Consider the following 24703-nt stretch of genomic DNA (forward strand, 5'->3'; position numbering starts at 1 on the left):
AGGTGTGTGATGTAAGCGGGAAATTTGTTTGATCACGTGATCATAATTACAAGCGTTAATTAATAAAGAATATTACCTGGTATTACAAAATACAATAAAAAATAATTGTTCCCTGTAAAATTGGTTCGGAATTAGTCATTTAGATAACACCTTAACTGATTATAATTAGAACCAATGGGTATAAATTTGCATAATAAAGGACCGACAACTCTGGGACACTTGATAATATTTTTCCAGTTAAAAATAGTTTTGTTTACACATCTGCTAGAGTTTGTTTATATATTTTAATGATTTCAAGTTTTTATTAACATTGTTGTGTTCATTCATAAAGGATATCGGCACTGATTAATAATCTTCAAGTTTGATCGCCGGTTTTACTGAGTGACAGCTTTCCTTGATTGCAATTTACCCAAATTTTTAATTAAAGCAATCAAAACTTAACTAAACAAATCTAATGCATTGTTGATTAACATTTTTCTTGAAAAATCCTTATATAAGTCTAAGTGGACGATAAGTCGAGGCTGACACTTTGCTAAAAAAAAATCAACTTATAGTCCAGAAAATATGGTATAAAGTGTAAAGAATCATAAGTTTCAAGATTATAACAGACATATAACATATAACAAATTATAACATAATGCACTACAGTCATAATTACAGATTGTCATAGATTTTTTGTATATAGATTTGGTTTTATTCTTAAACATGTGAAGAAAGTTTTTTCAGAATTCTGATTTATGTTTCAAGCACCAAACAGATGTGTTATGCCAAAATTAATTGCACCATCTTTTAAACTGTTTCCTTTTTTTGAAACCTGTTAAAGTACATGTATTAGTAACTTTAAAATTATTTTGATTTGCATTATTTTGGCAATAGTTTAATGTCGACTACATCTTTCCAGTTTTGCTCAACAAGGAAAAGTACACAACTGGCAGGAGAAATTTTAGCTAAAGACAGTAGAGGGAGTTATATCAGGACCACTCAACAGAGACAGAAACTAATGAAGTATTCCAACATGGTCAAAGACAATAAACTCAGAGGTTGGAATTAATTATTAATATAACTGTGCTGATCTAAAATGTGTTTGGTTCATATAGATTTTCTGTTTGTTTATATATTCTTCTAATATTACTTCTTACACACCTCAGAAAACTGTCTGAGATTGGATCACATTTTCATTAAATTTTGAATAAATGATGAACTTCATTACATGCCCATTTATAGATAGGGTAGCATTGCATATTGCTGAGACATTGGGTACACATGAATATCATTGAATGAACTTTCAAAAATGAATAAGAATATGTATTCTTTTGTGCAATATTGGTGAGTGCAGATTATTGTTGGCATCATTATTAACTTTTTATGTAAAATGTAAATACATACAAAAGTTTATAGTGAAATATACATCATAGAAGAAAGAAAGAAAAAAATTCTAGACTACAGTTGTACTTTATTCATTATTAGATTTACTGACTGTTTAAAAGCTGGTTTGTGATATTATGTAGATTTAGTGATGAAAGGTATAGGATTTCACCATGCTGGTATGGATATACAAGACAGGAAATACATGGAAGAATTGTTTGCTGGTGGAGATCTGCCAGTTCTTGGTTAGTTTTGAAAAAGATGCTTAAAATCTTTTCTATGAAATTTAAGATGGGTAGAATACAGGGAGGAGCATACAAAATACAACATTAGTGATTCAGATCTTTACTTAATAAAAATTAACCATCCTTTAATACTGTCTTTTATGGTTCTGAATTTTTCTTTAGAATAGGTGTTATAATAAGTAATTTTAAATTTGGACGTACATGGATATATATTGCTGCCTAAATTCCTGTACTAATTGTTTCCAGTTGCCACTAGTACTCTGGCAATGGGTGTGAATCTACCAGCTCACTTAGTTATACTAAAATCTACACAGTACTATAACATGGGATGTCATGAGGAGTATACTGATACACAAATTCTACAGATGATTGGTCGAGCTGGTAGACCTCAGGTTTGTATGTTAAGAGAAGACGATATCTTTAAGGGTTTAAATATAGTGGTAAAATGGGTTGCTATGCATCTACATATGTCTGTCCATGTGTCATTCTCTTGATTATTGATTCATTATTTGAAGTGTTTGTTTGTTGGGGTTTAACGTCTGAGCAGCAATATTTCAGCTATATTCAGACGATATTATTTGAAATAATGTTAGTTATGCACCAAGAGGCATTTTTTGTTTGTTTGTTATTTGTTTATATTTTTGTTTTTGTAAAGAGTTTTCTTAACATTGAAAAGATGCACAAAAAAATAATTTAAGCAGAACATCAATTTCTGTAGAAGTATTACATGTATGTAATGCACACTTTGAAATTCTATCATTGGTAAGTTAAAGATAGTACTGTCAATAATTAGAGAAAAATTTTTCTGCTATAATGGCAAAATTTCAGTTTTTTTTTTCAAAACCAAATTTTTCCATTGAGATGATTTTTTTACTGTATATTTACTTCTGCTTTTTGCTGGCTATGAGAAATCATCCCTGAATAATGTAATATGACTTTTTTTTTTCAGTTTGATATAACTGCAACTGCTGTTATCATGACAAAAAATCAAACCAAGGTGCTGTATGTTGATAAGTTAAAAATAAAAAAAAAAATTCAAATTTGATTTGTGATTTTTGAAAACAGTTAAGATTCTTCTAAGTAAGGGTCATCCAGGATAGAGTGTAAAGTTGAATTGAACCTTTGGTTGATATTCTTCTATCAAGTGCTGATAATTTCAGACTGCTGTCTCAATCATTTTTGCAACAGCTAGGGAACTACTATTTGTCTAGTGCAGTGAATTTCTAAATTATGTATTTGTTGTCTTTTATGTACAGAATTTTGACATATACCTTCTTTATTTCTATTGCTTGAATTTTTTTTTTATTTTACAGTCAAAATATGAGAATTTGTTGAATGGTACACAGGTTATAGAAAGCAGGTATGTTGATATTAATACACATTACCAATTTAAAAATGATTTGAAACTGTTCTACATTTTTGAGAAAAGGACACCTATAATTTTAGCCAACATAGCTCAGAACATCTTCATCTAGTATAGTGACAGGAAACTACCCTGATAGGCAACAGAATAGGCTGGATGTCATTTGGATCAAGATGAAAAGGGAGCCATTTGGAGACTACTATAGTCCTTTTTTTTTCAGTGAAGTCTTAATGATAAATTTTTACCTTGGGAAAATGTAAATGACTATGGCCCAAATCCCCTCCAAAAGAATCCTTGTAGTTAAAGGACTAAAGATCATTCATTTGAAATATGAAGGTGCTTACAAATTTCTGTTTTACTGCATATTTTCTCCTGGTTTTCCTGTATCCAGTCACTGTTGTTCCTCTAATGTCATCCCTGATGAAGTTTTTTAAGAGCTATTTGTATTTTCATCGTATGACACTTTTTTCCAGCTTGCACAAAAATCTTGTAGAGCATCTGAACGCAGAGATAGTACTCTGTACAATTAATGACATGTCTATTGCCATGGAGTGGATCAGATATACCTTTCTATACATTAGAGTAATGAAGAATCCTAAACACTATGGTATGTGTGATGTTAGTTATACCCTCACTAGACTGTGTTAGTCCTCTTAATTTTTGTGTTTATTTGTTTCATTGTTTATGGCCTTGATTAGCCTAAGCATATCATTTTATCTTGGTTCTACATCTTAGTTCTGTAAAGTATTGAATTGATGCTATGTATGCATGAATACAAACCTTGTAAAAAATTTAATTGGAAATCATTTGAAGATTTAACAGTTTACAGGTAATTTATCTAAAGTTCTTGGAAAAGAGAAAAATTGCTTTTTCAAATGACAAAATATTAGCAAATCCATGAATAACACCAGTTCTATTTTCTCATGAAATTTTGTCTTTTTGTGTCTAAAATTCTAATGTCGAACATTAATCAAAATTTTATTTTGGTAAATTTAATTTATAAATCAGTTCACATCTTATAACAAAAACTAAAAGGGGGCATGCATTTCATGTGCTTTACACAGCCATTTTTATTTGATAATTTATTGACTGTACAATGGCACTTCATGTATTGCTTTTATCTTGTTTTTATGATAATATTGGAATGAAATTTCCAATATTCTAGGAATGCCTGCTGGATTAAACAGAGAACAGGTGGAGAAAAGATTACAAGGTGAGGTTTTTGCTTTAAAACAATGCATTCAAAATATTCATTCCTTTGCCCTCCTTTTAATCTCTTGAGAAACTATCATCTGGGTTATTTAAAGATTGAACTGTTACCATGAACATAATTCCAATTGGAGATTTGGGCAATTAAAAATTTTGTTTGGTTGGCGACCTTTATTATGCTTCTTAGTGGACATCCTTGGAAATTGAACGTCATTATTTTGATTTGTGAGTAGGAAGAAATAATTAATTTTCATTGATTTTTTTATAGACCTATGCATGAGAAATCTGAATGAATTAGAATGCACAAAGATGATTACAATGAATGAAGAAACTTTTGATGTTAAACCAACAGGTATCTTTCATCTCCATTTTACTAAGTTATAGTCGATATAACTTGGAAAAAGGAAAAAACTTTCACTGGACAATATTTTGAGATACAGGTCTCACCCATTACACCCCTGTATACGAAGTTTCAGTTACACAATCATAAACTTGTCTACTCACCAGATCTAAACATCAAAGCCAGTAAAAAGTGTACTTCTGTAAATTAAGTTCAAATTTTGAAGATTTACTATGCACTATCTATGTAAGTGCTATGATATCAGTTTCAAAGGAGAAATAATTCTACTTGTATTCTTTTTTTTAACATTTAGGTCAGTTGTAGCTCATCTTTGCATTGGATGATCACTTGTTTTGCTTTGTTTAACAGAGGCTGGGAGACTAATGGCAAGATATTGCATAGCATTTGAGACCATGAAGAAATTTTGTAAAATAACTGGAAAAGAATCAATCAGTGACTTGGTAGGCATGAAAACTGAAGTATCCATGTATATGCAGGGAATGATTTTCTTCTGTTTTTTAGCGGATTTCTGCTATTTCAAATTTGGATTTTACCATTATGATTCTTTTTTGATTGTATATTTACTTCTGAATTTGCCAATTTCTGCTTTGTTTGTTGACCTCATAAAATCATCTCTGTATATGGATGTTTTATTCTCTGATGATAATTTCAAAACATTGACTACACTAAATCTTTGCTAACTGAAGCTTAAATTGTTTGCAGTAGCTAAGAGGCAAATTAGTGTGTCTGTATTCTGTAGTTAATAGCTGTGCCTGGTTTTTCAGACAAACTTGTACATAGGTTGCACTAGACATCTCCAGTGATGAACTGTTGACAGTGGATATATATGAACAACTGGGTGATTTTTTGTAAATTTCAGATATAATTTATTCTCAACAACTGAAAAAAACTTGTGTCATGACTACTTCAATTATGCTTGTAAATGTTACTTTGATTTTCTTTGATTTTTAGGTGACATTAATTGCAGATTGTGAAGAGTTCACAGAAATTCAGCTGAGAACCAATGAAAAGAGAACATTAAATACTCTGAATAAAGACAAGAATAGAGTGACAATCAGGTTATTAAGTACATTGATTGTTTAAGATGGAAAAGCAGCGTCAATTTGTTCTTCTTTCAAGACTAATCCCCTTTTCTGTTACTGAAATAGTTAGTATTTGTTATACTGGAAGTAGCTTAAAAAGATGTGTTGTGTTTCATTGTGAACTCATACATACCTTTGAATTTTGTCACGAATGTAATAATAAAAATAAAATGAATTAAATGACATGAACATTCATAACAGACTTAATACAAACATATTTTATAGGTTTCCAATACCAGGCAAAATAAAAACCAAGCAAATGAAAGTCAGTGTGTAAGTAGATATGTCATATGACAAATATTACATGTATGAAATAGATATGCACATATTGATATCCAAGAAAAATGATTTTTTTTTAATACATTATGTTCTTCACGTAGGCAATATTAGAGCTAATGAAGAATGATATGATTCTTAGAATTAAAAAGGTGTACAAGTTTTTATCATATTTTATATATGATACTTTGGACAGTACTTTTGTCTATGTTTGAGTTCCCCCTAAATTAAAGATGACATTAGTATGAAGAATAATAAGTTCTTAGATAAGTGAAGGTTAAATATTCAGTTATCTTTCACAAGTTTGAGAAATTAAAGTCTTCTTCACAAATTCAGCATAGCGGAAAGAGTGAATGTTTCATTGAACGAGTTAAGATGAGCATGTGCCCTTGTCTTACACAGGTTGTAAAACTACGCAGACTTTTTGTATCGCGCTAGAACTCTAACAAATAGGCTTCTGGAACAAGGTTATGTTGCTACAAGATTGAGTCATCATTACAGAAGTTTTGTGGTCGTTATCATGAACTCGTGGATCGTTATGGTGTATCCATCAGCACCATGAAAACAGATTTATTCAACGGGTCATAGTTTTACTTTCCTCGTTTGTCTACCCCGGACTTGACTTTTTATGAGCAACTCAGCGGGTGTTTCTAGAAAAGCAGAGGACGCTTACCCTACTGGTGCACCTGGTTCATGCTCCCAGTTTTTAGTGGAGTCTGAGTTGCTCATTTACTTTTGTTACTTTGTATGTATGATTTTAGTTACTTTATGTGCTTTGTTGTGTATGTCTGTTTTCCATGTCTGGTCTTTGTCCCTGGATTACATTCTTTTGATTACCGCTATAACCTTGGTTCCCTTGATTACTTTGTCTCAGCTGGCAGAGCCATTACCACAAGAATAGCTATTTATTTTTATCATTTCACAAGAATTGGGCATTCAACAAAAACATTTTTATTTTTAAGACTGAATTTAAGTGCAGCACAGGACTTAGTTTTATAGGGCTTACACCTTCACTATATATTTTGTGTTTGTTTTATTTTACAGTTTGATTCAGACAGCACTTGGTAGTTTGACAGTACAGGATTTCTCACTGCAGCAGGACACAACCAGGATATTTAGAGCTGCCAATAGAGTTGCTAGATGTAGGACTTAATAATTGTTTTATACTTTTTGCTTTAAATATTATGCAATATACTTCAATTTTCTTTTTAAAAAGTAAGGTAGTTTTAACACAACTCGCATGTATAATTTGCCTTGATTCCAAATTTAATTATGTATAATAGAGATTTTTTATATTCAAGTGCAGTTCATTTTAATATTTGAAGTTTGCATTATATGTGAAGTACTGAATGATATTTTTGACAGTTTTACAGTTGTGATTAAAAGTTGCTGATCTCATTCAGAATTGATAGCAATTATGACAATTTATGTTATCAGCCCAAATTTAACCTGTGGGACAATGTATGTTCAGAACTGATGACAAGGGCAATATTGAAAAGCCATTGGTTAATTTGTTTTTGAGATATTGAAAAATCAAGTTTATCTACCCTTTTAAAAAAGTTATTGCCATGGAGAAATGTTACGCAAAGAAAACTCTGCTTTTCTGCACAATGAGCATATATCATTGAGAAAAACCTGCATTTATTATGCATAAAAATTTGATGTTTTCAAAATTTTGTTCATTTAGAATATGATTGTTGGGTTTAATATAACAGGATTACTGTTGCAATAATTAGTACTCATATTTTTAAAAGGGAGATGCTTACAGCTATTTTAAAAACTAATTTGCATTTAAAACTAAATAAATTTTGAATGCAACCTATATGATTCATATTTTTATCTTAGGTTTGTTGGAGTTGTTATGGTCAAAGAGTGATTTCAAGTCTTTGCTAAGTTCAGTTCTGCTCTGTAAAAGTTTAAAGGCTAGACTATGGGAAGACTCCAAGTATGTTACCAAACAGCTAGATGGCATTGGTAAGTTTCTTTTGGAATATTGGACTAGATTCTTTCAAATACATTTATATGTATATCTGATGAGTAAGATAAACTTGTTAAACTACATTCATACTTGTTAATTTTGATACCTCCCAATTATCTTCTCTCCAGAGTACTAGGCAATTATTAGTTATTTTTTTGGTTTTCCTGCTGTTTCTTGTGAATTATGAGGAAATTTTTTTTACTTGTTTATTGCCTCTCAAGAAGTGTAGGTGCTTTTAACATTGTTCACAGCCAGAATATCTATAAGGGAAATTTTTTCATAAGGCCATACAAAATAGGTAATGAGGCATTCCAAATGGAGACATGAAGGGACTGAGAATTAATTTTTTTTATCTTATAATGATAAATGTACAATGAGGGTATACATTTTTTCTCCATATTTTTGATTTTTGTTTTTGTTTTAACTAATAGTGTGACACAGTGAAGTTTGAACTTTTAGGTTGTAGTTTTATAGATAATGATGTAATCCTGCTTCAGTCAGATCTTTTACTGGTAGTTCCATTGCTGTGATATGGATGAAAGAATTATCATTTGAGTTATCAGAATCATTTATAACATGCATATAAGTATTATCCTATTTTCTTTTTAAAATGTGAATCACAAAAATAAATTTGGATCAGTAGAGATTTTTTTAACTTTAAATTTGGAGACCTGAATATGGTAAAATTATATTAAGTATGGGATTTGATCAAACAAAGCCTTATAACCTGAGTTGTCTTGTTGGTTGTATAGATCTTCATTTGATTTCACTAATTTTAGGTCCTACACTTTCAAATGCATTGGTAAATGCAGGAATAACATCCTTTCAAAAGATAGAAGAAACAAATCCCAGAGAGCTTGAATTGGTAGCTTGCTTGTTTCTTTTGAATGCTTTGTTTATGTTGGTTGATAATAATTTTTATGTGTTTATATAGCTTGCTTGTTTCTTTGGAATGCTTTGTTTATGTTGGTTGATAATAATTTTTATGTGTTTATATTCTGTTATGTATTTATTATATTTAAATATATTTAGATATTTGATAAATCATGAATTGTTGGTATGTACAGTGTTAGAATTTACAATGTTATTTTATTTCATATCACAAAAGTAAAATATGCATTTTTGCTGTCACTTGTTGATAAATATATTGTTATCAAATGCTTTTTCTTTTTTTCTTTTTTTAAGTGTATACTGGTACCTTAGACACTCTAGAAAACAACAATTTATTAATAAAAATCGTGCTAGTAAAAGATTTTAGAAAATAGGGACATTTATTAAAAGAAAAATGTCTGCATAAATGAAAGAGTAATCAAGGGAACTAAGGTTATAGCGGTAATCAAAAGAATGTAATCCAGGGACAAAGACCAGACATGGAAAACAGACATACACAACAAAGAACATAAAGTAACCAAAACCATACATACAAAGCAACAAAAGTAAATGAGCAACTTGGACTCCACTAAAAACTAGGACCATGGACCAGGTGCACCGGTAGGATAAGCATCCTCTGCTTTTCCAGAAACACCCGCCGAGTTGCTCATAAAAAGTCAAGTCCGGGGTAGACAAACGAGGAAAGGAAAACTATGACCCGTTGAATAAATCTGTTTTCATGGTGCTGATGGATACACCATAACGATCCACGAGTTCATGATGACGACCATAAAACTTCTGTAGTGATGACTTCAATCTTGTAGCAACATAACCCTGTTCCAGAAGCCTATTTGTTAGAGTTCTAGTGTGATACAAAAAGTCTGCGTAGTTTTTGCAAGCTCTGGCATAACACATGAGTTGTGATATGAACATTCCATACGCAGGAGCCAAAGGGATGTTGCCACAGATGACAGGAAAGTTGACAATTCTGAATGAAAAGTCATCACTTTTGTTGTAAAGTTTGGTCAATAGTTTTCCTTTACCATCGATTTCTAAGTGTAGGTCAAGATATGAGGCTGACTTCACAGTGTCTGTAGTATCCTTTATCTCAAGTTCTTTTGGGTAAAATCATCAGCATCTAGAAATTTGATTTGCTGTCAGCACTTTAACATTATTGTCTTACCTTAAGTTTTTCAATTATTTTTATAACATTAAATTTGTGAATTTATATTGTTAGAATTGTTTAGACATATGAAGTCTTTTGCAGATTGTAAACAGACATCCACCATTTGGGAATCAGGTCAGAGATGCTGTAGCTGGGTTACCTAAGTATGAACTTACCATTGAACAAGTGAGTATTTCTTAGGAATGAGATAGGATCACACCCAGTTAATGTTTTGTTAGTCTAAATTGGTGCTCAAATATAATGTTTTTCTTTTTAAAGTTCACAGATTTTCTTGAATTTGATCCGACTTGGTTAAGTTGTGTAACATACTGCCAGATTGATTTTTGTCACATTTTTGACAAAACTGACCATCCTGCTGAAATGTATTTAAGAGTGGTAAGATAAATTGATCATGTACCCTATCTTATCTTACCTTACCCTAGTGCAAGATTGTTTTTTCTTGTCTTTTTAAGTTTTTGGTAATGATGATTTTGTACTAAATATTGAATACTGCTGTTACTTAGAAGATAGATTTTGACATTGTATTATGAGATGTGAATATCTTTAAACCAAAATTTTATGAAAAATTAAACATTTATAGAAGTGTTAAAATAACTTCAGGGAAAGTGCATGGTGAACATTCTGAATGGGTGGAAACTTAACATTGTACCATCTATCTAAGTAATGTACACAAACATATTTTACCCCCAAAAAAGAATATTTTTTGGGATATGACCATGGAAGTTATCCAAATTTACAACTATAGAGAAAAAAGTGAGTGTTTTTGTAATAGTAAATTAACTTTTTGCTTAACTCTTTTTCTTAAATGGTTATTTTTCACACAATCCAGGATTTCCCAAACCAGTGGTATCAAAATGTATCAAAATTATTGAAAATCAAGTTATGTAAAGAAAGATATTCCAATTCATATGCCTCTGCACAACTGACCAGCATGAGAGATTTCTGTTATGTGGTACTACCTAGGTACCCATCCTTTTCACTCCTGTTTGAGCATGAGGTTAACTCCCTTACCCCATGTAACTTTCAGCTCTTTTAATGATGTAGACCTGTTACCCCAGGTCTACATCCTTAATTCATATTCAGCAGTCATTTATGTAATACCTCTAAGTATACTTCTTTAAGGTTGTGAAGTACAACAATAGTTCTGCTGAGCTGTGGTTGCAGTTGAACATATCCAACAAAGAGCAGCTGGTTGAGAAGAAAACAGCCTCACTAAATCATACCTGTGTGCTGCTGATCGGAGATGAGGACAATAAGATTGTCTATCACAGAAGGGTCATGTAAGGAGTCACATTGTAATTTCTAAGACTAAGTGGTAGACAGATTGACAGTGTCTGAGAAATCTTCCAGTAGTTGATTTCAAGAGAAGTTGTAAGCCTAAAATTGGTTGTAATGGAAGATAACATTGTTCCATTAATATAATGAGAATGGACATGGTAAATATGTTAAACCCCACTGGGATGAAAAATGTCAGCTATTTGGTAGAAAGGGATATAATTTTAACCTTTAGTTATACAAACATAGTATTGAAAATTAAAACACAGTAACATTTTAACTTATTTTTGTTTAAAAGTCTTAAAATTTATGTGAAATTAGAACAGTGACACTTTATTTTGGTTTGTTGCTGAAAATGTTCACTGATTTTTCAACTTCCTTGAGAAAATGTATCTTATTCATTTGTGTCTGCAAGTGTTAAAGCTAATATATATTTGACAGACGAATTATGTAAAAAGTTTAAAACAAACAGGGTTTACAATCCATTTATTTCTTTTCCTCCTGAATTTAAAACACTTAAACTATAATAAAAATAGTTATAAGTTTATCATTTTTCAGGGATAACTATTTAATTAAAGACAGTGGACTAACAAAGAAAATTGAAATAAGAAGAGCTGACAATGGACCTGACTTGTTCATCAATCTTATTAGCCAAGATTGGGGTAAGGCTATTTGTCATTGACCAAAAAATCTAGAAATTTGTCATATAGGGCCATGTTCAAAAAGAAACACCAAGTCACATATGTTATCAGAAAAAGACACCTTGGTGGGAATCGGAACATTTGACATGACATAAAAAAGGACATAAGTCTTGTTAATGTTGATATAAGGAATGGTATATCAAGCAGTAAAGTTTTTAGTTTAAATGCGCAGATAAGTCATATAATTTTTCTCATTGTCAGGCTGCAGTTACTTTTTTCTTAGGATTTACCAATTTAAATTCCTGACACAGTAGACTCACTTTTTGCTTGAACTGACTGCCTGGGGGAGACCTTGCTTTTCTTTGGTTGAATCATTTTTGTTTGAAATGACTTTCACCTGTTTCTTTCTTTTTGGGCAAACCCTGCGGCTTTTGAAAAGGGCATAGTAATTAAAGTAAACATAAGGAGCACTCTTGCATGTTGGAGGCAAAATAGAAGACACATCATGCAAACATAATCATGTCATTATTTAAAGAAAGTTGACAGAAAAGTCAATAAAACTCATAAAAGAAAAGGACATGGTGCACTTCCCTCCCAAAATGGTCTGTAGGAAACACTATAGAAGACTAAGAGTGACTTGAGAAGTAACAGTAAGTGCTCTACTAACTTGGACACAGGCATTTTGCTGGTTTTTTCCTCGTCACATTTTCTAGACATTTTAAAAGTTTTTGTTACTTCTTGAGGCTTCTTGACACATCTTGTCGCTTATTAATGAGATTGGTATTACTTAGTGTTGTACTTTGGGCTTTATGGATAAAGCAAGAAAGGCCTACTCTTATGGCATGTCAGAAAAGATTTAAAAATAAATTTGAATAATTATTGAAGACTATATATTAAATGCCTTTTAGTGAAGAAGATATGCAAATATCGAACTTTGCATTGGAAGGTCAGTTAGATGTGACTTCCTGTCAAATTGAAATCAGTCTCTTAGTGCTTCGAAGCTATGAATTTATTTTGCATTAAATACCATTATGAGGGCTTTGTCCTCTATAATCTGAATTCATTGTATTTTACAGTTGGAATGGATGTTCAGAGTGTATATACACCTTTTTACAGTGGTCCAAAGCGAATTTTAAATTCATCTAATAAGCAGGTATGACTCGTTCATTACATTTTTGCACAGCTAGCATTTTCCAGTCAGAGGGATGGCAGGTGTTAAAAAACTTTAATTTTAAAAAAGTATTCTTAAAAATCTAGGTCCTTGTTTTAATGAATTCATTAAAACATGTACACATTACTCAAGTTATTTTGCATGTAAATCACATTATATACATACACAAAAGTCAATCCATTCTTCCATTCCTGATTATGTAGTAAGCATATGTTTATGTGAATTTTGTTGAGCTCTTTAGATATTTACATCTGATTAAACATTATTTGTTTAGATGACTAATTAAGTGTATGAATGACAAATTACATTGGGCAATGTCTTAATTACTTTAAATTGCCTTCAATTATAAATATGTTACTGGTATGTATGGTTAATTGGTTTGTCAATTACATGTAGTTCTGACCAGGTTTTATTAACACGTTCTATTTCATTGCATGGATATGAAATTGCTTGCCTGTTGACTACAAATTTTGTGTAGATTTCTTTGTGTATCTACAATCCAGATTGGCCATGACACATAAAAAATAACATGTTGAAATGCATGAAAAATATGCAGAATAAGAGTTCATTTGTTTTTTTTTTTTTTTTTGAATCTGTTAAACATACTAAGGACCAGCTTAGGGAAACTGGTGATACCCTTTCTTGGCTATGATTACTCTTTTGAGACAGTTTAGGAATTTGAAATCCTTGCTTATGATGAAAAAATTCACCAGGATGTCTTTTAACATGATGTATTCAAGTTTTTGTTTGACCTTTTTTGTCAAACTTTGATAGCATTTTGTCATAATTTTTTTTTCTTAGACTACACAATACCCAAAGCCAGTCCCAGGAAACAGTTTTCAGCAACAAGATAGAAGCAATAGTAAGTATTCTGCAAGCCTTTAACATGAGGTGTGATGAAAAGTTTTACTTCAAAAATTCAAGGAAAAAATTCTCAAGAAGGAAGTAACATCTTTAATAATAATTGAAAATTTCATATGACAAATTATAAAGTAAAGTACTTCCTTTGATTTTGTATAGAAAGAAAGGTTATTTCCTGTTTTGGGGACATACTAAGTTAGTCCTTTCTTATAGGGGTACATGGTTTGACCTCCCATCTTCTGTCACAGTTTTTAAGCTACATGATGTTTTATACACATAAGGAAGCGTGCAGGATGAAAGGATTTTAGTTTCCCAAAATAACTGCAAGATAAACATGACAATTTCAACAACAGGGATGCATTTTTCTCAAGACTATTCTCCTACAGCTTTTATTGTGTAGGATGTTTGTACACATAGTGGAGATATGCAGGGTCAAAGGATTTTGATTTTCATAAAAAGTAGACTTACTAATTTCAATAATCCTCATGAAAGCCTAGCTTGTTTTAGAGATATCACTTAATTTCATACATGTTACAGGGCAAATTGGAATCCAGGACGATCCGAAATCCTCCTAGGGCAAATCAGAATTCCAATTTGCCTAGTTCTGGTTTAAATCCAGTACAAATCAGAATTCCAATTTCTACTAAGACAAATTGTGATATCCCGATTTACCTTAGGGGGATTCAGGATAGTCCTGACTTAAAAGAGTGTACATTCATTAAAAAGTTATGATACATGTAAATAAAGGAAAAACTGAAAATGTGTTGGTGTTATATCATGATTAAATAATTGTCTAATCATCTTTTATTTAATCATTATATAACACCAAAACACTTTCAGTTTTTTCTTTATTTACATGAATTATAACTTTTTTAAACTAGTGAAAAATCAGAATTTTAATTTCTAAGAGGACAAATTGGATGTCAGATTTGCTGTAGGAAGATTCTGGATTCCAATTTGCCCTGTAACGTATACATGCTGGATTTTTTATAAAAGACATAGTATTATATGTGTGGATGCATCAAATGTGTCTCCTTTACACAAGTCTCTGATGCAGTCTTTAAGAAGTTTTTTGTACATAACACACTCCAATATGGGATTGTGGGTTTTTTCTCGTAATTTTTTGGTTGAATATTTTTATGTAGGAAGGTCTTTTGATTATTTTTTGATTTATTTATTTATGGTAATACATTCAATACCTGAACTGATATGAAAACAGATCTGCTGAACTGATGATCGCTGCTGTTTTACATCACATGACTACTGATTGGTTGATATATTTTACAGATTGGTTTGTTCCAGTTTTCATTTTTGCTCTAATGCACTAAATAAGATAAATTAAGACATCAATTGAAAGACTTGTTAAGTACCAGTCTATATAAAAGTCAGGCACTGTCCATTTGAAAGTGATTCATGGTGAAGAAAAACCTACTGAACATACAGTGCTTTTTCAGTCTACATATGCTTTATTTTTATGGACCAGTTGTCCTTTTCATATTCAGATCTGTACTTGAGAAATTCACTCTCCCACTAAAGACAACCAAATTCAACAAAATCAAGAGCGATAAATCTTACAAAGTGCTAATTTCATAAACAATCTGTATAAATTTTATCTCAAAAGCCCAACACCCAAATGAAAAACTATAACTGGTTGTGTGGTCTGTAACTAATTCTGAATAAGAAATAAAAGTGAAATCGTTAGGTTTTTGACATGCATGAATCACCTCATGTCTGATTTTTTATAAAGACTGCTACTTAAATACATTTGCTTTTTTGTACTGAAATACCAAACTTGGATTTTATGTATAAAATTGAAAGTAAACTTAATACGATACTGTATTGGATTCGTTCCCATGAAAATTCTGAGATTTACATGAGTTGATCGTCAGCCATTTTTACATGATTAAACCCCAATCAGATTGTTCACAGTTATGGATCAGTCAGTGATCATTTAGTCACAGGCCATTGATCAGTCAGATAGTTAAATGGATTGGTTCAGGGACTGTAAGTACCATTAATCAACAAACTAATGACATACTGCATTTTTTGGCAATAAGCATTAAGGGAATCAATTATTGATTTAATTTTGGAATTCTTCTGATAGTTTCCTTATTTCAGATCTTTCTTTTTCAACCACAGGAAATAGTATGCCAAAAAAAGTTCCCTGCTATCATCTGTGTATGAACAAGAGGATTTGTGGTCATGAGTGTTGCAAGAATGGTGTTATACCCAAGCCAAAGTCTACTCCACAAATACCAATACTGCCTGTAAAGGAACTGAAAATGAAGTCGGATTCATTCAATAATTACATGTCTGATTTGAAATCAAAATTGTCATATTTCCCAGATACCCCAAAGAAGAATAGAATTAAGGTACAGTTAAAACATGTCTTACCTAAATCATGAATAAAGAATATAGTCGTTCAAAGTCAAATTCATTTCTTTTCTTCCATTAACTGTTTGCTGTTTGGAGATAGATTTTTGACATGGAATCAGAATTATGTCTTTGTGTTGGCTTCTTTCTGTGATATAGTAAAGAATCTTGCATTGAGATTGTGGAAGTTTGAATCAAGGTCTCCTTTTGTGATTAAGTATTCAGAATCCGCCTACTTACACTGTTAACAATATCCTTTAAAGTATTTTCATTAAAGTTTCAAAATTTTTAAATTCAAATCAAACAACACACCAAACAATCAAGTAAATAAAACTAACACATATATGTTTAGTTAAAGTTGTACAAAAAATATTTTCAACTCTGATAATTTCTAGACCTCAAATGCTGACATTACAAATAACAATTTGAAGTATGTGATGCTTCATTATGGTAAGAAATGTGGCTTGTAAAATTTGCAATGATACTCTCCCAGTAAGAACAATGCAAGTGAAGCAATATTCTGGTGTTAGAATTAGCAAAAAAGACACAGAAACAAAATTGCAGTACTAATTTTATGCATGCAATAATTTCTTAAGTTACGTTTTTAATAATACAATGTGTTACAAAGTCATTATACCAAACAACATACTGGCTTCTCTGACAAATTTTGAATGTATTTTTATGCAGGCATCAAGTAACCTAAAGGATATAGACCTGAATCAATTTGCCTACAACCCAAAGTCTTCAATACCCTGCCCAATACCAACAACACCAAAGACTGCTTCAAGGGCCACTCCTTTAAAGCATCAATACTTCACACCACCGACTAATAAAGCTGGTCTGTCAAGTTCGAGTTACATTGCCAAGCAGAAGAGGTTAGATGACGACTGTCAAATGATTGAAGATGATGTTGACTTTGAAGAGGATTTTGTTGATGAAATGGGAGATGAAAGATACCCTGATGCTAATGCATCATTTAAGCAGGTTGATGGGAAACAATCAAGCTTTGATAGTTTTATGCCTAACAGCAATGCTGGGAAGTTTGGGTATGAAGTGGTTAATGAAAGAGAATGCAAAGATCAAAACCAGAATGATATTGGAAGTGGGATGAGTGGAATGGAGGAAAAAATGAAAAATGAAAATGGATTGAAAAAAGATGACAGATGTGGCATTAACATGGATTGGCCAGAGTTGGACATATACCAGAGAAAGAGAAAAGAATTTGGTGAAGGTACATAAAAAAAATATTTTGATGAAGAAAAAGGTTCTTTTTATGGGTTTCCTATTCTGTAACAATTTACAATGACATCACTGTGATGTACAGTAAACCTGTACAATATAATGCTCAATTGAATAAAAAATGTTAAAAAATTATGATAATTGAAGAATACTGGTAAGAATATTTATTCAGTATAAACTTGCCTTTACTAAGTTTTTCAGTAGAAAATAAATATATATTATTTAGATCTATGTTGTCTGTAAAACGATTTTTGGTAACTATTTACATTTGATTAAATGTGATTTTAAAAATTGGTGGAATATTTATTTTATTTTAGAGAATGAGTATGAACTTCTCGATTTGGACATGACTCAAGATGCTGGCTGGTGTGTACTTTCTTAATTTTCATCTAAACCTGTATGAATTAGATTTATATGAGACTAATATAGACAAAATGATTTGTGTTTTAATTCTTGGAACAATAGTCAATATCCCAGAATATCTTTAAAACAGAAGACAAATCTATTTACATGAGATCATAGAAATGAAATTCTTATAAATCTGGACATATTTGTATACATCAAAGGACCTTGTATAATTTGCCTGTTTCTGGAAAATGTTAAAACGAATAAGTTATCATCCATTATTTAATTCTTTATATAAACAGTCACAAAATTTATTCCAGTCTGTCAGCTATAAGATATTGCTACAAAATGTTCAACTGGCTGTCCTCATGATAATGTCACCAACCTCTTATTACTGCTAGACGGGATTTGCAGGAAATTTTACGCAGTCTTCGATCTGACCTAAAAAATTCTTCGTTTCTGATAACATTTCCTTCAAAATTAGGGTCAGTAGGTTGTTTTGGTTTTTTTTTCGATTTATAGATGTGCAGCCTACCAGTTTTGCTGCCTCTATTAAGACAAGGCTGAATACTGAACTTGTCTCAGCCACAACCATGTTGTTTAATTTTTTTTATGAATTTTGAACCTCCACATTGGAGAGCAAGTTCGTTTTAGTAAAAAGTCGAAGGCAGTAGTGCCAAAAATCTTTTTTTTTTCTTTTTTTTTTCTTGTTTTAATTTTACACCATAAAAATATTAGGGTTGGTAGGATTACCTTAGGCCTCGCTGTATGAAGATGGGAATTTTGTCAAGAATTTCAGTCTGAGCTTTTGTCATCACTTTGCATCTGTCATCATCTGTCATCCGTTGTTAACTTTTCTTTAAAAATCTTCTCCTCTGAAACCACTCAGTGGATTATTACCAAACTTGGTCACCAGCATCCTTAGGGTATCTACTTTCAAAATTATATTGATTATATAGATCTAGCATAAAACGTGGCCATTATTGCTGTCTTAAGACCACAGTGGTTAAGTCACCAATCTTACATATATGTCAAAAACTATAACTTGAAAATAAATGTGTCCTGTCTTCTTAGCTTGAAGAGCTACTAAAGTCAGCAGTTGGTCAAAGTTGTGAGGCGATTCCTTGTTTGTAATCAGCCTTGAAAGGCCAAAAATGATGGGTTTTATTTTGCAGTTTTCAGCCAATATTTTAAAAACTACAATGGATGGAAAAACACTTTCCATTCATGAAATGATCCTTATGATATTGCCTACAAAAGTCCTCACTGGAAAAAAGTACTCAGACCACGTCTTGTGAGGCAAAATGTGATGGTTTTTTTTTAAATGATGTCTTTTGCAATTTTCAGCCAATATCTTGAAAACTATAAGAGATTGGAAAAAACTTTCAGCTGATGAAATGATCCTTCTGTAAAGACCTTTAAAAGTCTTCATTGGGTCAAAGTTTTAGGGCAACTTGTTAGAGTTGTTGTCCTTGAAAGAATTGAAAAATGTTCAGTATCTATCAAGATATATCTTTTGTGCTAATATCAGAAAAATCTGTTTATTTTTTCATGGAGTGGTATCCCCTGAAAATTCACTTTTGACAATTTTTCAGTTTTTCCTGTTTCTGTCCAGAAAACTAAAATTGATAAATTTTATTTATTTCACTAATATTTTTTTTTTATAACTACATTGTGATATAAATTAAAGAGTTTGAATATGGCAATATTTTCAATACTGAACAGGTGAGCTAGTCAGGCTCTTGAGTGTCTCTTGTTTATTTTTGGTCTAATTTTGAAAATTTTTAACTAATTTTCAAATTTTGTACTATATTTGTCCAGACCAGTAGTTGTGCCCATAATGTACAACAAGTCCCTATGCCTAAGTGTGTCAAAAACTTATATTGTGTCTACACTTGCCCAAACTGTTCAGGGTTCAAGCACTGGGGTCGTATCATGCTGTGCTCCACAAAGATTTTTTTTCATTGAGAATGGAACCCACTTCTGTAGCCAATGGAGTGGATGTTAAACTGTAATCAATGATGCAATTCCTTCTTACATAATCATGACATTAAACTATGGTACGTTTTATCAAACAAACAATCAAGTATAATAGAGCAGCAAGCAATGAAACCTTTGAATTATTGATACATGTAATCCATTGCAGTGATCAACCAGATGTTAATTTCCAAATTCAGTCCAGTCTACTACCAGGACAAGGTCAGTTTAATGAACCTGTGAGAAATCCATACTGTGGGGACAGACTAGATAGAATAGCTCAACCATCATTTTCAGGGAACTTTCCATCTGATGAATCCTTTTCATATGCAAAGCCTTCTACCAACAACACTTATAATGTGTATTCTGAGCAGTTATCTGATGATTTGCCTCAGCTCTGCAGTAAACCCTATAAGAGATCACCTATGACCCCACACAGGTATCATATTTGATTGAATTCTCTAATAACTCTCCATAGAAATTAATGTTTACAGAAAAGAGTTTTTAGTCTGTAAAAAAATGTAGGTGTCCTTTAGTTGTTATTGTATTATTTAACTTTCGATTAATTATTGTAGGAGTGCTTTTATGAGTATTGCTTTTTGTGCTGTATTAAATTCTAATTGCTTTTTGGAGAATCACTACAAAGATGTCCCTTTCAAATGGAAATTGATATTTCGCCAGAAATTTTTGGTGTGTCTTACAGGAAACCAAACATTTTTTGAAATTGTTATAAATTTAATAAAATTTGAAGGTATGGTCGGGTTGTGGCCTGGAATAAACCTGATTGCAACAATTCAGATCTTGACTTGAGTGGTAGTGATAATGATTTAGCAGCTATGGATGTGGAAAATAATTCTGCAAGGTATATATTTGTACTTGCATTGTGCTGTATAATATACTGTGAAAGTACCTTAATTCGTGGGTACCAATTTTCATGGATTAGGGAAGAAACACACATTCGTGGATTCTTGAATTCGTGGTTTTGAGATTTTCAGTATACACATCAATGGAAATTTCCTTTTCGTTGGGAACTGAAATTCGTGGTTTAGAACAATAGTACTTTCACAGTACATGTATTATACCTCGACTCATTAGAGTAGGGCTGAATTGCAATCATTTTATCAGTCTGTCCATCTGTTACACATTCCTGTGACAGATATCTCAGGTTCTATTGGATGGAATGTTTAGATATTTGGTATACATTGTTTTTCCTAGATGACTTGAACTATCTTTCACATTTTCATATTTATCACTCATCTGCTTCCTGTTAACCACATGACTTAGTAATTTTTTTAGGTTATGCATAAGGGAAATTTTCTTGACAGATTTCTCAGCTTCAATTGGAGGGAATGCTTTGATAGTTGATATATTGCTTTTGCATGAAGACTTGTACAGTGTCTCTCCTTTTCTAGTTTTGAAATAAATAGTTAACTGAGGGTATAACATCTTGTTTTGAAAGAAATGTATTTTTTAAATATCTAGATTGCTCATGTTGTAAGTGTTCTATTTCAACGAACTACTGCAGAGTGCTTTATTGAAATATTATGTGTTTACTTGAACTTTAAGTATAGTTTCACTAAAGAATTATGCACAAGACAATAAATGATTGTACAGACATATTTAAACAATGTTTCAAATGTAAAAGTAATATTGAAAGTATCTCCTAATTTACAACATTTCTACAAAAACAAACCCTGCAGGTTTATTTGAACACAACTTTTAAATACATCTAGGCTTCTTAAGATAAAAGATTTCTTACCAAATTCTCTGATGATTTTTAGACAGATCCCTACTTCACTCTTTTAGTATTGCATGATTAACAACTTCCAAAAAGAAAAACTGATAAAAAGGAACCAAAATAAATTTATGTGTCTGTTTCTGGTTACCCTACCTACCCTTTTTTTAGCCACCAAAATCCTGACCCTAAACTTTTTTTTATGATTTTTTGGGAAAAATAAAAAAATCTGGAAAGGTATGTGATTTGTCTGTATTCTTATCCATGATATAGTGCAACTAAACAACAATGAAGACATACTCGCTGGCCACAACAAGTCTGCTGGCTGTGCCTTTTATCAAATGCCAGCACTTGGAAACAACCATGAACAGAATTCTTTGCCTGGAAAGTAAAACTTTTCTGAAGGTTTTGACAGAATGCCACAGAGAATTACCTATAGGCAACACACTTGTTGCATCATGCAACACAAGCAATGACCCCAAAACGAACTGCTTTCGATGTACAGCCCAGTTTACTAGTTTTAGAAGGCAATTTAACATCAGACATCCAGATTTCACTTGTTAAAAAGAATATGAAATGTATGACAAAATTATTCACTAGGCAGTGTACTGTGAAAGTACTTTTATTCGTGGGTACCACTTTTCGTGGATTAGGGACAAAAACACAAATTTGTGGATTCTTGAATTCATGGTTTTGAGGTTTTCAGTATACACATCAATGGAAATCTTCTTTACGTTGGCAACCAAATTTCATGGTTTGGCCTTCCCACGAAAACCATGAAAATTGGTACCCAAAGAACAATAGTACTTTCACAGTATTCTGCAAAGTTTGCTGTCATTTTTTTTTATAACAAAGAAAAAAAAGAAAAAAAAAAAACATCACAAAACAAGAAACACACCAACTTTTTTTTTGGCCTGAAGTTGAATTTCTTCAGAAGAGATTGAACTTTCGGTCAGTTCTTACTTTTCAGCATATAGAAAACAATTAAAATTTAAGGTACTGAGCTCATAATAAGTTAGGTAATGTTTATTTATTTTGAGTTTTAGATTGACTTTTGGTAGTATTTTCAAAAGAAATAAAAATGAGAATTGGTTGTATTTCAGTGCTTTGTTGAACAGAAGCAAAGAAACACTGAACAAACATACAAAAAGCATAAGCATTAGATCTAAACCATGCCAGAAAAAGCAAAACAAAACATTTCTAAAAACCAACTCATGTAAGCTGCCATCAAAGCAGAGTTTCAGTGAAACCAACTTGTGTATGCTGCCATCAAAGCAGAGTTTCAGTGAAACCAACTCGTGTAAGCTGCAATCAAAGCAGAGTTTAAGTGAAACCAACTCATGTGAGCTGCCATCAAAGCAGAGTTTCAGTGAAACCAACCCATGTAAGCTGCCATCAAAGCAGAGTTTCAGTGTAAATCCCCAGGAAATTGATTCAACTGTGAGCTCTAATCAAGTGATGACTAAACAGACTGTAAAGATACCTTATCAAGACAAAACATTGTTTGATAAATTTCAGGGAAAACAACTCAGTTTTGATATGTGTAATGAGAAAAAACCTGACATAGGCAATCAGATTAGGCAGCAAAATTCTACAAATTTTGGAGCCTTCACACATTATAATGTTAATAGTAAAGAAGTGAAAGTGAGCGGTTCATTAGGTTTGCCTACCAAAGAGCAGAAAAATGAGTATAGTGGATCCAAGAAATTCAGTAGCACTCTTAATTCGCCTCCAAAGGTACAGAAACCCATTAACAATTTCTTCGCTCCTACTAGTGACCAGTAAGTATATTTTTATCATTAGCTGGTTACTTGTTTGTCTTAAAATTTTTAGGATATTTTGTGCTCCATCCTTTACGCATTGAAAGCCATAGAATATAAGTCGTCTGTACATCTGTTTCATAAACTTTCGTAAACTTAATGTTGTAAACTCTACCTTTGCAAGTGGGACATTAGGTATGATGCTTCAGCTTCCTGTTGACTAGGAGTATTGTGACTGTGTATTAATTTTATCAATTACCATAGTTTATAATTTGGGAAACCTTAATAAAAATTTATTTGAAATTTTGTCTCAGTTTGATGGATTGTGATGTGTGCAAGACTTTCCTTTCTTTCATAAACTGCTTTCTGCTCCCTTATCATTTAAGTGCATTTGTTTCATTAGTATATATTTCTCCTTGTTTCATTATGGAATGCTTTTCATCAGTAAATGTAGCATCTATGAGTTGACAAAAATATGTGTCTAAAGCCTCAAACTCTAGGGTGGTTTTGTAGATAAGTTAAACTTTGATAATCTAGAAGAAAAACAGACAATTTCTTTATTAATGATTTTACTTGCTATCTGTAACAATCAAATACCTGAAAAATGAAAGAAATTTGAACTCTTCCATTTTCATATTTTCAGACTTGTACATCCAGTGCAACAGAACCCTCAGGATTCTTTGAACAGCATATTTGATGGCATTTTCTGAACATCATTGATTCATGGAACAATAAACCCAACTTCCATAGGATGCAACATAATGAAGGTTCAACTGTATTTTTTTTATTCTGATTACTGGACAGTCGGTATGTGAAAGTTATTAATCATCAAATAATAATATGAATGTATAATTTTACATCTTATTTATATATATAAGTTCAACTTTTGATGGTATAGAATTATTTAATAGATAATATTTAAAAGGTATATTACTGTGAGCAATTGTGATTCTCATTACTGTGATATTTTGCTGCTATTAAATGTTCTGTTGAGGATTTAATTTATATTCCAGTTTATACCTGTAAGTGACGGACTCGCCTGTTTTGTGTTTTTTTTTTTTTCACTTTAAAACTTCCGGTGTGTTGTTACAATTTAATTTTTGCTATTTACTTCTGATTTTGCTTAGTCTGCTGTTTCCTGCTATCTTGTCTACCTTATTATGTTGTATAGCCATTTTGGCTTGAGCACTGTTGAAGTCAAAATTGTTTCTCCATTAATTCAATGTAAACTGTTTTTGAAAGATAAAATATTAATATACCTACCCACTCCTGCTGGTTGTAGGAAACATGACTTTATTATGTTTTTGGCCTGTCTTTATTAAATAGGTCTGTTGTGAGGAGAGAGAATATACATTCACCTTTCCACTCTTACTTTTTTCCAAGAAGTTCAG

At 31.7% G+C, this 24703-nt stretch overlaps 1 protein-coding gene across 4 annotated transcripts in view; it reads left to right on the forward strand.

The window, feature by feature from the left end:
* LOC148624669 (putative ATP-dependent DNA helicase HFM1) overlaps positions 1 to 24313 on the forward strand; it is a 42252-nt gene extending 17939 nt beyond the window's left edge. For 2 of the 4 annotated variants that reach the window (XM_088567494.1, XM_088567496.1), the window contains 26 exons: positions 902 to 1040; positions 1509 to 1610; positions 1857 to 2002; positions 2560 to 2607; positions 2924 to 2970; positions 3447 to 3580; positions 4139 to 4186; positions 4451 to 4534; positions 4892 to 4983; positions 5495 to 5601; positions 5851 to 5898; positions 6946 to 7043; positions 7747 to 7875; positions 8659 to 8744; positions 10017 to 10100; positions 11058 to 11215; positions 11769 to 11872; positions 12928 to 13004; positions 13824 to 13884; positions 16023 to 16255; positions 16944 to 17487; positions 17813 to 17861; positions 19987 to 20256; positions 20569 to 20679; positions 22656 to 23333; positions 23956 to 24313. In XM_088567494.1, the coding sequence (XP_088423620.1) occupies positions 902 to 1040; positions 1509 to 1610; positions 1857 to 2002; positions 2560 to 2607; positions 2924 to 2970; positions 3447 to 3580; positions 4139 to 4186; positions 4451 to 4534; positions 4892 to 4983; positions 5495 to 5601; positions 5851 to 5898; positions 6946 to 7043; positions 7747 to 7875; positions 8659 to 8744; positions 10017 to 10100; positions 11058 to 11215; positions 11769 to 11872; positions 12928 to 13004; positions 13824 to 13884; positions 16023 to 16255; positions 16944 to 17487; positions 17813 to 17861; positions 19987 to 20256; positions 20569 to 20679; positions 22656 to 23333; positions 23956 to 24022 (3744 nt within the window). In that variant the 3' untranslated portion in view covers positions 24023 to 24313. Of the gene's footprint in view, positions 1 to 901; positions 1041 to 1508; positions 1611 to 1856; positions 2003 to 2559; positions 2608 to 2923; positions 2971 to 3446; positions 3581 to 4138; positions 4187 to 4450; positions 4535 to 4891; positions 4984 to 5494; positions 5602 to 5850; positions 5899 to 6945; positions 7044 to 7746; positions 7876 to 8658; positions 8745 to 10016; positions 10101 to 11057; positions 11216 to 11768; positions 11873 to 12927; positions 13005 to 13823; positions 13885 to 16022; positions 16256 to 16943; positions 17488 to 17812; positions 17862 to 19986; positions 20257 to 20568; positions 20680 to 21825; positions 22131 to 22655; positions 23334 to 23955 lie in introns of those variants that run through there. The other 2 variants (XR_015919733.1, XM_088567495.1) reach the window with 2 other exon arrangements.
* Positions 24314 to 24703: the final 390 nt, after the last annotated feature.

The sequence above is a fragment of the Perna viridis genome, chromosome 2, assembly GCF_037379345.1.
Source record: "Perna viridis isolate PV_CMFRI_1.1 ecotype Kerala chromosome 2, ASM3737934v1, whole genome shotgun sequence".
Classification (NCBI taxonomy): domain Eukaryota; kingdom Metazoa; phylum Mollusca; class Bivalvia; order Mytilida; family Mytilidae; genus Perna; species Perna viridis.